This window comes from Bombina bombina, chromosome 3, assembly GCF_027579735.1.
Source record: "Bombina bombina isolate aBomBom1 chromosome 3, aBomBom1.pri, whole genome shotgun sequence".
Classification (NCBI taxonomy): Eukaryota; Metazoa; Chordata; class Amphibia; order Anura; family Bombinatoridae; genus Bombina; species Bombina bombina.
In genome coordinates, this window is record NC_069501.1 from 545,840,682 (window position 1) to 545,852,599 (window position 11,918).

The following is an 11,918-nucleotide window of genomic DNA, read 5'->3' on the forward strand; positions in this document are numbered from 1 at the left end:
ACCTTTTGAATGTGAGTGATGCTCTCTACTATTAAAATCATAATGATACTTCTAATGCAAATAAATAGTAATTTAATCACAGAAGCACAAGCCGATGATTTACTTTTATTCAATTTAACCCACTTCCATAATTATTTAGGGGGAGACTGGCCATATATGTATTTCCCCCTGGCGTCCTTTCATAATGTCACATATAAGATTAATGACAACATTTTAGCAATTATTTTGCAATCATATAAGTAAGTTAAAAGGGACATAATACCCATATGCTAAATCACTTGAAAGTGATACAGCATAACTAAAAAGCTGAAAAAAGGTGTAGTGTTGAGATACAGCGCAGAGATTGCTTAAACCTCTGGGAAAAAATAAAAACTAAAAAAGTATATTTTTTAATTTCCACATGTTTAAAAGGATATGGATAGAGAATTGTAACTAGTTATTTAACTCTAGAAAATTTAAAAATAGTCTAAAGCTGTATACGTCTGGTGGTGGTGTATCTTCTATGTGTGGATACACTGTTGTACTATAAACGTAAGGCTCACTCTATTTAATAATACGAGGTGCATTTATTGTTTTAAAAACACATAGAATTATACAATATGAGCATTTTCAATTTCTTTGGATGAAGTAGATAAAAGTAACCAACCTTATAAGCTAAAAGTGCTCAGGGTACACCCTCTGGTTAAACAGAGTGTCCTGAATCCATATGTTTTATTAGTTTAGTTAATGGTATACGGTTATGTTAAACCAGTTACAGTAGTCTGTATATCCATATTGGTGTTCTTAAAGTGACATAGTTATGTCCATATTTGTATATCCGTTAAGAAAAAAGGAAGTTATATCCGGTTTTTGTATGCCCGTATGGTGTTTAGCAAAAAAAAAAAAAAAAAAAAAGTTGTGTCGTTGCAAGCCGGTCCTGGAACCTGTCAGTTATTTTCCTTTATGTTTACCACCATATTCAATGTGTCTGTGTCCCAGGTGGATTTCCTCTGTACTGTTCCTACGGCTCTGCGGTCCTGCGTGTACTTGAGGCCTTTTTCAGCTTGAAAAAGGTCGGATTACTCGGCTGAAACACGTTGCTTGAACTGCTGCTTACACTTTGAACAGATTTGGAGACACGGATATACGAACACTGTTCTGACCGCATTGACTACACGCAGGACCGCAGAGCCGTAGGAACAGTACAGAGGAAATCCACCTGGGACACAGACACACATTTAATAACTACCTAGTTAAAATAAATACAAACTTACCTGTGAAATAAAACCCAACCTGCCTTACACTAAAACCTGTTTTATTTCACAGGTAAGTTTGTATTTATTTTAACTAGGCAATTATTAAATAGTTAATAACTATTTACTAACTAGTCTACCTAGTTAAAATAAATACAAGCTTACCTGTGAAATAAAAATAAAACCTAAGCTAGCTACAATATAACTATTAGTTATATTGTAGCTAGCTTGGGTTTTATTTTACAGGTATTTAGTTTTAAATAGTTATTATTTAGTTAATAATTGTAACTTTAGCTCTATTTAACTATGTTAAAGTTAGGGGGTGTTAGGGTTAGTGTTAAATTAAGGGATTAATGGATTTATTTAGTGGTAGTGATGTGGGAGGCCAGAGGTTTAGGGGTTAATAACTTTAGTATAGTGGCAGCGACTTTGGGAGTGGCAGATTAGGGGTTAATAATTCTATGTAGGTGGCGGCGATGTTGGGGTAGCAGATTAGGGGTTAATAGTTCTATGTAGGTGGCGGTGACGTTGGGGTGGCAGATTAGGGGTTAATAACTGTATGTAGGTGGTGGCGATGTCGTGGATGGCAGATTAGGGGTTAATAACTCTATGTAGGTGGCGGCGGATTAGGGGTGTTTAGACTCGGGGTTTATGTTAGGGTGTTAAAAAGTTACATTTAAACCTATTTCCCCATAGACATCAATGGGGCTGCGTTACGGAGCTTTTCATTCTGAGATCACAGGCGTTAGGCTTTTTTTTTGCCGGCTCTCCCCATTGATGTCTATGGGGCAATCGTGCACGAGCACGTCAAAGCAGCGCTTGATTTCGGTGTGGTATGGAGCTCAACGCAACCATTTCGCCCGCACATGCCTGCTTTTTTAAAAAACTTGTAATAGCAGCGTTATAGGGAGGTGAAATAACGCCGCTTTTGTGGCGGTCGTTAAAATCCCTATAGCGCTCAAAACTCGTAATCTAGCTAAGAGTTAGCCTTGAAGTCAGCAGGGTGCTTTTCATGTTCTGAGAATTAGAAATTGCTCAATTTTTAAAGCTATTTTACAAGAAAGGGGGGCAAAATAATAAAAACATTAAACAACATGAGGGGTTAAACACCGTTATATGCAGGCAATAGTGCAATAATAATATGCTCTATAGCGTTTTCTTTCTGTACTTTTACATCCCTATGAGCTGACAATTTGTATTTGTTCTCTGTGGTACAGTATGTGCATACACTCCTCTACCTATCTCTAGAGTCTAACAAATAAAAGGAATAAAAATCGCCCTTGCAACTGTTTTCAATGTGTAACAAAAAGTCATGAACTATTGTTTTTCCTTGAATGTTCTACAAATCTCTGAGTTGCTGCAGCAGCTGTTACAGAATATAAAATAAAAATATGCTGGGGGGGGAAATAATAAATTTAGATTTCTTATTTCTACATTTACAAACAAAATTTAAAATGAATGGGACCTCTCAGTGCCCAAATAATATAACAAAAGCATGGAAAGCATGAACCGTGATGGTTTATTTTACTTAAAAAGGGAAACAAAAGCATTAAATTTCTATTTTTTTTTTTTAACACGTTATTTACAGAAAACACAAGAACTGGGTAAAATGTACAGGTAAAAAGGTCCATCCCACATAGGAGAAACGTGAAATATTGTATGAAACTCTAAACAATTCATGGTCATAAAAGGTCATGATCCCCTACACCAAGTAGGACTTACAGTAAACCTTTCACATGGTCTTTACACTCCACAGTTTAATCATCCTCCAACACCACTATTTCCACATTATGAACTCCATCAGGATGTCCAACACCCAGAACTTTCCCATCTCCAAGCTCCATCACTTTGGATCCTCCTTCTGGATCTGGCGCTGGGTCTATCTGGATGATGGTTTGGCCCTCCTCCCCTGAGCCATCCTGTCCAAGTCCTGAATCCATGGCTACTAGTTCCACAGGGTTCATCATCTCTGACAAATCACCTTGATCCTGCATTTCTGTGGTTAGGACAGCCAAGGCATCGCCATTTCCCGACTTGCCCAGCACTGTAGTGTAACGCAGGCCACCCAAAGTGAACTGTTGTCCCATGGGCGCCAGGGTGAGAGGTGACAGAACGGTGTAATGGGGCTGAGGAGAAGGTGCTGCCAGTGATCCTGCAGAAGCTGGACGTTGAAGGCGAGGTCTCTTTGGAGGTTTGGGGTTGCCTACAGGCATGAGGACTATGTTTTGCAGGAATGGTGAACGATTATTTTCCTGCTTCCTCTGCTCCTCTAACTGACGCTCCAGCTCTAGAAGTATAAAATGCAAACTGATGTTAGTGATGTGGTGCTGTACTCCGAGCACTCAAGTTAGAATACAATGTAAGTACATTTTAAAAGTACTTTATAACAGTGTTTCTCCACTCCATTCCTCAAGTACCCTTAACAGGCCAGATTTTAATGATAGCTGAACTAGAGCACAGGTGAAATAATGATTATTAACCATGGTTACTCTCACCCTTCAGTTCATTATTTCACCTGGCCTGTTAGTGGTACTTGAGGACTGGCGTTGAGAAACACTGCTTTGTGGTTTATAATAGTTTTTATTTTCATAGTTTTAAAATCAACCTTTAGACTACATTGTCAAGGAACATCCATTTACGTCACTTGCACAGACAGTGTGCCTTATGAAGCATATATATAAAACTAATTCATAATTGTGGCTCAGAATTTTTGAATAAATAGTCTGTCAAAACTTGGAGGAAATGTCCTGGATAATGTCTATGGGGTCTACAATTCAATCCTGTTTTAGGGGTTGTCAAGATAGTAATTCTTATTTTCACATGTGGTGGGTTTGTCCCACGGTTAGTTTTGGAATCAAACTTCAGACTTACTTGGTGAAATACTCAAGAAGACTAACTTTCCTTAAACCTGAACAGCGGCTAACAAACTGATAGCTTGGGTATGGACAGCTGTAAGAGCTTGTACTGCAAAATACCCCAAATCTACTATACCCCATTTCAATATTATTTTTAATAAAATTAGATTTTATTACCAGATGGCCATCACCTCTTTTATATAAAAGAGAGAAAAAAATTTTTTTTAGAGATTTGGGAAGCTTGGATCTTGTGGGAATATATACAGTGGTTTAATAATAGGAGTTGATTGATTCCCCATATAGCATAATATTTAAATTTCTTGCCTATCACAAGATGAGAATCTATAGGATAGAAACAGGTGGTGATACTGACGGGCTTTTGGTTGGACAGGAAGTGGGACTGATATGAAGCACCTGGGATTTTGCCGTAATCTGATACTGGAAGGGACTTCTCTGTGGCTGCCAACTCATGATTAAGGTTATTTACCTGCTCTATAAAAGTTATTTTTCTTCTCCCCCTCTCACTATTTGCTTTCTTTTTCCTAAATACAATTTGCTCATTTTTAAATACTGGTTTGAAAGGAAATGTGATGCCTAAAGAGATCAGATCACACCCTTTCCCTCAACAGACTTGATTATAATTGTAGACCAACAGAGGGTTATGTCTTTTACTGTATTTTATTTTATTTTAGTTTGCGCCAATTGATCCATGTTGCTAGCCACATCATAATATTAACCATGACCTTAGTGTTGGCTACAAGGTGACGGTATACTTCAGATTTGATATAATCGGTGGAGTGCGTCAACAGTAAAAAGTATACTTTCCTTTTTTCAGAATGTCTTAACTATGTTTAATATTCTGTATGTTCATGTTAAAATTAATAACTTCGGGTTTTTTTTTAAAAAGAAACCTAAAACCCAAAATTTGTCGTTAATGATTTAGATAGAGCATATAATTTTAAACAACTCTCCAATTTACTTCTATTAGCAAATAGTCATTGTTTTCCTGTTATCCTTTGTTGAAAAGCAGGAAGGTAAGTTCAGGCGTGTACATGTGTGCAATATTAATGGCAGCAGTTTTTAAACAATGTTATATATTAGCAAGAGCACTAGATGGCAGCACTATTCCCTGACATGTAGAGCTTCAGACATGTGCATGCTAGATATCTAGATATCTATTCAGCATAGAACAACAAGAGAACAAAATAAATGTAATAATAGAAGTATATTGGAAACTTTTTTTAAATTGTATTCTCTATCTGAATCATAAAAGAAAAAATTGGTTTCATGTCCCTTTAAAGGGACACTCAATCAAAATTAAACTTTCATTATTCAGATAGAGCATGCCATTTTAAACAACTTTCCAATTTACTTCCATTAACTAAATATGCACATTCTTTTTATATTTAAACTTTTTGAGTCACTAGCTCCTACTGAGCATGTGCAAGAATAAGTGTGTATGCATTTGTGAATGTCTGATGGCTGTCACATGGTACGTGTATGCATTTGTGATTGGCTGATGGCTGTCACATGGTACAGGGGGAGTGGAAAAAGACAAAACTTTTAAAATTGTCAAAAAAAAAAAATCTACTACTCATTTGAAGTTCATACTAAGTGCTATTGCATTGTCTTGTTATCTTGCATGACTTTATTATGCAAATCTACTGTGATGACTGGTCCTTTAAATAAAGAAGAGATATTGAGCTGTGTAAAGGATAGCACTAATCTCATTGGGTCACTGCTTCTTGGTAAGAACAGCCTTCTAGCAGATGTAAAAACAAAGGCTGTTTTAAAGCTATAATATGGTATATAATTTAATAAAAATAAGGATCACATTATAACTATACAACAGAATTACTATAAGACACGAGAAGGCTCACCTGCCAGAGTATAGTGATACTGTTCCTCACTCTGATCTGTATGACTCTTCTTTTGTTCAAGGACTTTCTTTACAGAATCAAGCAGCCCAAAGCTGTGAGCGATGTTACTGAGCACTGTGGCATCTTATATAAAGGAAAATATATTTATAAGAATCAGCATCCTGCAACAGGACTTGAATGAAAAAACAGAAAGATCTAACAGATTGATTATAAATCGCCATAATAAAAAGTTAGACTAGTGCTACTTATTAGGTCAGGGGCAGTTTATGCTTGGGACAAGCAGTGCTCTGCAGGTCCTGAGGGGTACTTCACAAAGGGGTTAAACACATAGGAGTGCAGGGTTGCTAGTCTTAAAACAAATTACAGCATGTCTGAATGTCCCAGGAGCGAAGTGGTTAAAATAGTATATTTAATTTGAGAGGATTTACACAGGCTAAGGTCTAGGACATTTACTTGCAATCAAACCCAGATGAAAAATGGTTTCCAAATATATAAAGAACTGTCAATTATTCACAATAACAGGTTTACAAAAGTGTACAGCATTTGCCATCAAAGAAAAGTTGCACCAGCCAAGTGAAATTATCCCTGGAATTAACTTATACTAGCCCACCAATGAGAGGGAGTAAATCATTTATGAACAAAGCCTATCATTGCTAACTGCAAGTTTTCAGTATTCCGAAAGGTTGTAATGTTTTATAAAGCCACCTATACTGAAGTATAAAAAATGGTTTCTATAACTGGAGCATTTATTTTTCATAAAAACATTATATGCAACCTTCACATAAAATGTGCCTAAATATGTTTCATATAAGAACTGATGAAATTAAAAAGGGACATTGTACTGTAAAACTGATTTTCCTTAGTTTCTCTCCAATGTATTGTTATACCCGACTGTATTTAAAATGTTAATGTAAGAGAAATTCCTCCTAAAGAGATAGATATATAATAGCTGCCTCTGCTAATTGAAACCAAAAGCCAGTCAAAATGGGCTGAGCTTGCAGAAAGAGTAGTTAGCTTATTACTCTATTTACTCTATTTTTTAAACAAAGTCCTCCTTATCTACCTATACTAAGAGTGGACAATGGAAAATTAACATTTTAGTACATCTGTTCCACTCCTCAATGGGATCCTGATTTCTTCTTAACATTGTTCACATACCTTTTTCAAGAACCAATACTTAAGTACTGACATTATCAGTAAAGGTGAAGATAGAACAGGTAAAATCAGCTATGACAAAAGTAACTAAACAATTTAATGCACTACAGCGGGTTAAATGAATCATTGGGAACACGTTAAAAACTAACAACATTTCATGCACCTCCCTCTAATTATGAGTGCCGCAATTTGAAACCTAAATTTCACTGCAGGTATTTCAAATGGAGTTTGTGCAATACAGTGAAAGCTCGATTTCAACATTTTGGCCGCACCCATGACTAGACGGGGGTGAGTAATAACCTCAACACGGTTTATAAAATGTGTTTAATCTCCCTTTAAAGGGTTTGAGAAAAAAGAATCACAGTACACTGTCCCTTTAAATTTAATACCCTGTTTGTAGATGTTCTAAGCAGTTAAAAGCAAAATAAGGCACCAACCTGTCAGTTGAAAAGATGTCTGTCCTGATCGCTGCTGGACTCCAACTAGAAGTTCCTCAATCTCATTCTGAATCCTGCTAATAATTTCATCCATTAGGCCCACATCAGCAATACCTTTCCAGAACAGCAAGGTTTCCTCTGTGGGGACAAATAAAGTAATAGGTACAAATACAACAAGTGACATTTCAGGCTACATGTCACCCTTATTCATGCTAAGCGAAATAACGCTGTTTTAGGATGGGACACCCTAATAAAGAGAAACTGGTATTTTTATTTTATTTTTTAAACAGTGGTGCTGTTGCTATTTTTTTGCATTTTTAATTAGCTAATGGATTAGCAGAGTCCATTTTTAACTTGCACATTGATTACATTTGTTTTAATTCTTTTTAAAATGTGCTGTTCTTTATTTACAATTTGACAATAAAAAGGTATACTGATTACATTCCACTCCTCAATAGAACCCATAGAAAAATACAGTTGCTATCCTCAGAATCTTGATAAAGCCAGGGTTGCTGGCGAAACATGTTGATATCTGTGTGAACACCAGGAAAGAAAAAGCCTGTTTTTTTCCTGCGTACAGAAGTACTTAAGTGCAGGAGATTGAGGAACTACAAACACAAAAGCTAACTTGCGCAAGTTACAGAAACAAAAGGATTGTCTACAGTTTGGTGCTGTAATCAGAGCACTTCTACAAAGACCAGTGACAAGGTAACACAAAGAAAATTACCTACCGGAACCCCTTGTCTGAGAGTCAAACTGAGGACACATAGGAACCGCTGGGAAGCCGTGAGTAGTAACAGCTCACAAGAGAGGGTAAGAAAATCACCCCTAAACACATTTGGAACTTTTCTACAAATTAAGCTCACTGAGGATACAAAGAGGTAACTGTGAAACCGTAATATATCACAACATAAATATAAGGATAAAGAACACAGCCCTCAGTAATTTATCTCCAATTACTTACAAATGCTTTGATGAACTTTTTAGATACACAAAATTACAACCAATATAAGTAAACAGCCATTGTGGGGACACCATTTATAATCTTGCATTTAAATTGTTTTAACTAATTGTTAGTTTTTGCTACATATTTGTAATTTTAAAGTTGATGAAATATAGATATAAAATATCAAATAGAGACAAATATTATTAATTGTGTTGAAATAAAAGAATACATTCTATCTAAAATCTTTGAACAAAGGATACAAAAGAGCAGATAAATCCTTTTATTTGTGTATGAAACAAATGTATATCTGAATTTTAGAAATTTTATGAATTGATCGATATAGTGTTGCAACACTTAGGGATTGTGATTTATGTTATCTTGGTATTATCATGTTTTTATTTTGAAAATAAATTGTAGAAGAATTTTTCACTTATTCTGTCCAAGGTCCAGTTTTTTCTACATATTTAGCTAACGACCTCCATACACACCTTTATCCCTTTTGCAGATTAAGCGCCTAATCTCCATAACTTTTTCACATCCTCAGAATATTGGCCACAGAAAAAAACCACAAAAAAAAAAAAACACTGATTAACCCATTTGTGGCGATACTATAGTGTTCACATAGAAACAAAAGTTCTGATGTAAACACTAATAACGAAATCATTCGATTGTCGATGTGATCGCGTGATTTCAAGGCCGGGATCGGATCATGGGGGCGATTGCCTAAACTGCTAGGCACGCCCCCCCCAGGCCGATCCTGGCCTACGTCAAAGGGGGAAAGCTGCAGGACATTGTATATGGTTGGACGTTCCATGCCATCATAACAGCGTTAAAGTACAGCGCTGTTAGGACGGAATGGAACGTCCTTACGGCATAAAGGGCTTAATGACCCATTGCACATCATTACCTGATATTTCTTCCCCCTCTTTCTTGGTCTGCTCTTCCCTGTTCATCTGCACAGTTGCAGTGAGACCTGGACCCCACTCAATAGTACTGTCCTCCACTGTCTCCTCTGCCATAGTCACAGAAAAGTTGCCTAAGAAAAGAGAATTAAGAAAAGTCTGAATCTCAAAGCAAAATGCACTTCATGCCCCCAGATCTGGGAACAGTTGAAGAGGGGAACTACATGCCCCACAGCAACCATATATGAAAGTCAAAATACTAAATTGTGCCCTCCCATACCGTCTACTGTTGTTGGAGTCTGTACCACACTGCTTTGCCCTGGTACGGGTGCACGGGCACTACTGATCAGCAGGTCAAACTTTGTGCTCCTACATGTGTTGGTGCAGACCTTGTCGTGCTGGTAGAAATCCATCTGCCCTGAATCCATCATCTTCCTGCAGTAGGGAACACAAGACTTATTTAGGGTTATATACAAGTAGAACAAGTATCTCTCAACAAGCTGATACCATAAACACACCTCTACATTCTAAATCACCTACGCACCTCAACATGATTCCTCCAAGGCGAATGGCTCTCTTCCAGTCCTTAAGGGTAGATTTCCCAGCCAGATGAACAAAGTGCTTGGGACTTATAAGTTGATCGTTAAACTAAAAACAAAATTGTAAAAAAAAAAAAAAAAAAAAAAAAAAGTGTTTGTGAGAGACTTTGATCCCTAAATAAAGGCAATTTTTACAAGGATTCACAATTATTTTGTTACCTTAACACATTTGACGTTAATTCCTGGACACACAAATTTCTTCCAAAGTAAAACAGCCTTGCTATCCCCACAAGTAATAGGGTATGCAATGTCAATGTCATCACCGAGTTCAACTGTGCCACCCTCTACAAAGGATAAGGGAGAAGGTAATTGTGTGTTTGGAAAAAATAACAACAGGTGGAGTTTCTGGATCCTACTTACCAAGAGAGTCCCCCATTTTCAAGGTGTGTGTTTCCAAAGATACAACAGCAGCATTGGTATCAGACATTTCTCCATACATTCTACAAGAAAAACTGTATAATTAATACAACTAGAAGCTACAGAATGATTAATGGTAGAAAGAGTAGAAGCTACAAGTTAGATAAAATGATATAGAACAAAACAGAAAGAGGAATTATGTTTTGCACAAAAGATGCAAAGAAAGTAGTTTAACAGAAACAAAAAAATATAGAAAGAAGGTAGCGGAAAACATGAAGAACATGGCAGTCAATGGGACAAAGTAAAAATCTCATACAAAAAATATCTATGTTCCACTTACCCATGGGGGATGGGTTGCAACTGCAATATGACCTGGGTTTTGGTGTCTTCAGGATCCTCACCGTCTGTGCACTCACTAGGAATTACCACCACGTCCCCCATGGGGACCGTCACCTCTGCGTTTGCCATTCTTCACTATGTTACATGGGTGAGCTCCAGGACCCCCAAAATCTGCTGTAAAAATAATATGTTTACAATGGCTGACAGAACACAGTATTTAACAGTATGGATGATGCAGTAGCTAGAACACCTCCCAATACTTAATACTTGCAAATACATTATTTTTTTATTAAGTGTGGAAAAAAATTGTCAACACAACAAATTCCTTGGAAATTAGTCCAGCATCTACTATCTGCCTTACTCTGCAGGGTTATAATCCTTTCCAGCATCTACTATCTGCCTTACTCTGCAGGGTTATTATCCTTTCCAGCATCTACTATCTGCCTTACTCTGCAGGGTTATTATCCTTTCCAGCATCTACTATCTGCCTTACTCTGCAGGGTTATTATCCTTTCCAGCATCTACTATCTGCCTTACTCTGCAGGGTTATTATCCTTTCCAGCATCTACTATCTGCCTTACTCTGCAGGGTTATTATCCTTTCACTAACAACTGAAAAACACGAGATATTTCACTTGTATATCAACGTCTAAAACGGCAAAAACAAAAAAACTACAAGGTGACAAAATAAAAAGGTAAACTTTACCCGTTTCTTATAAAAGAGTTATAAGATGAGTAACTAATCAACTGTCTACTAAGAGTACCAAGCAAAATTAACACCACTATTACCGGGTCAAATCAAATAATTACCAATACCACCGATAATTGAACTGCGCGCTCCCGCTTAGTGCACGGGGACGCGCACGGTTTCGCCTTCAGTCGCTACTCTCCGGTTCCTCTTCCACAGGCGCATGCGCAACATGCTATTTCCCTAGGCGCGTCCGCGACACTTCCGGCGAGTAGGGAACGCGAGTTTTAGTAAAGGGAAGAGGCGTTCATAAATTTCCAGACAATAATTGTCATTGCCAATATACGACGTGCTGCCAAGTAGCGGTATACAAATTAAAGTAACACCATTAACTGTTAATTACACTTTAACATACTAAAATTAATGTTTATCATCTTTTTCCGCAGTGATTCCAAATGGCGTATTAATTTTGCATTAAATGTTTGTTATGATTAGTTAGTTACATGATAAATTACTTATTAGCATACAA

General features: G+C 37.0%; 1 protein-coding gene across 2 annotated transcripts; it reads right to left on the reverse strand.

The window, feature by feature from the left end:
• Positions 1-2,730: 2,730 nt before the first annotated feature.
• On the reverse strand, positions 2,731-11,636 carry GMEB1 (glucocorticoid modulatory element binding protein 1). Of its 2 annotated transcripts, none has more exons than XM_053707040.1 (10): positions 11,512-11,636; positions 10,704-10,876; positions 10,367-10,446; positions 10,166-10,290; positions 9,952-10,055; positions 9,688-9,842; positions 9,413-9,541; positions 7,560-7,697; positions 5,968-6,090; positions 2,731-3,519 (listed from the first exon to the last, which is right to left on the reverse strand). In XM_053707040.1, exons 2-10 carry the CDS (start codon positions 10,829-10,831, stop codon positions 2,990-2,992), a joined length of 1,512 nt encoding a protein of 503 aa, XP_053563015.1. In that variant the 5' UTR covers positions 10,832-10,876; positions 11,512-11,636; the 3' UTR covers positions 2,731-2,989. The 2 variants fall into 2 exon arrangements, with proteins under 2 accessions (XP_053563015.1, XP_053563014.1); XM_053707039.1 differs by having other exon boundaries at positions 11,491-11,604.
• Positions 11,637-11,918: the final 282 nt, after the last annotated feature.

Coding starts and splice junctions, on each gene's coding strand:
- GMEB1 (XM_053707040.1), bottom strand. CDS start 10,831: ATGGCAAACGCAGAGGTGACGGTCCCCATGGGGGACGTGGTGGTAATT. Junction 10,447..10,703: donor TTGCAACCCATCCCCCATGG/GTAAGTGGAACA, acceptor TTTTTCTTGTAG/AATGTATGGAGAAATGTCTG. Junction 10,291..10,366: donor GAAAATGGGGGACTCTCTTG/GTAAGTAGGATC, acceptor TATCCTTTGTAG/AGGGTGGCACAGTTGAACTC.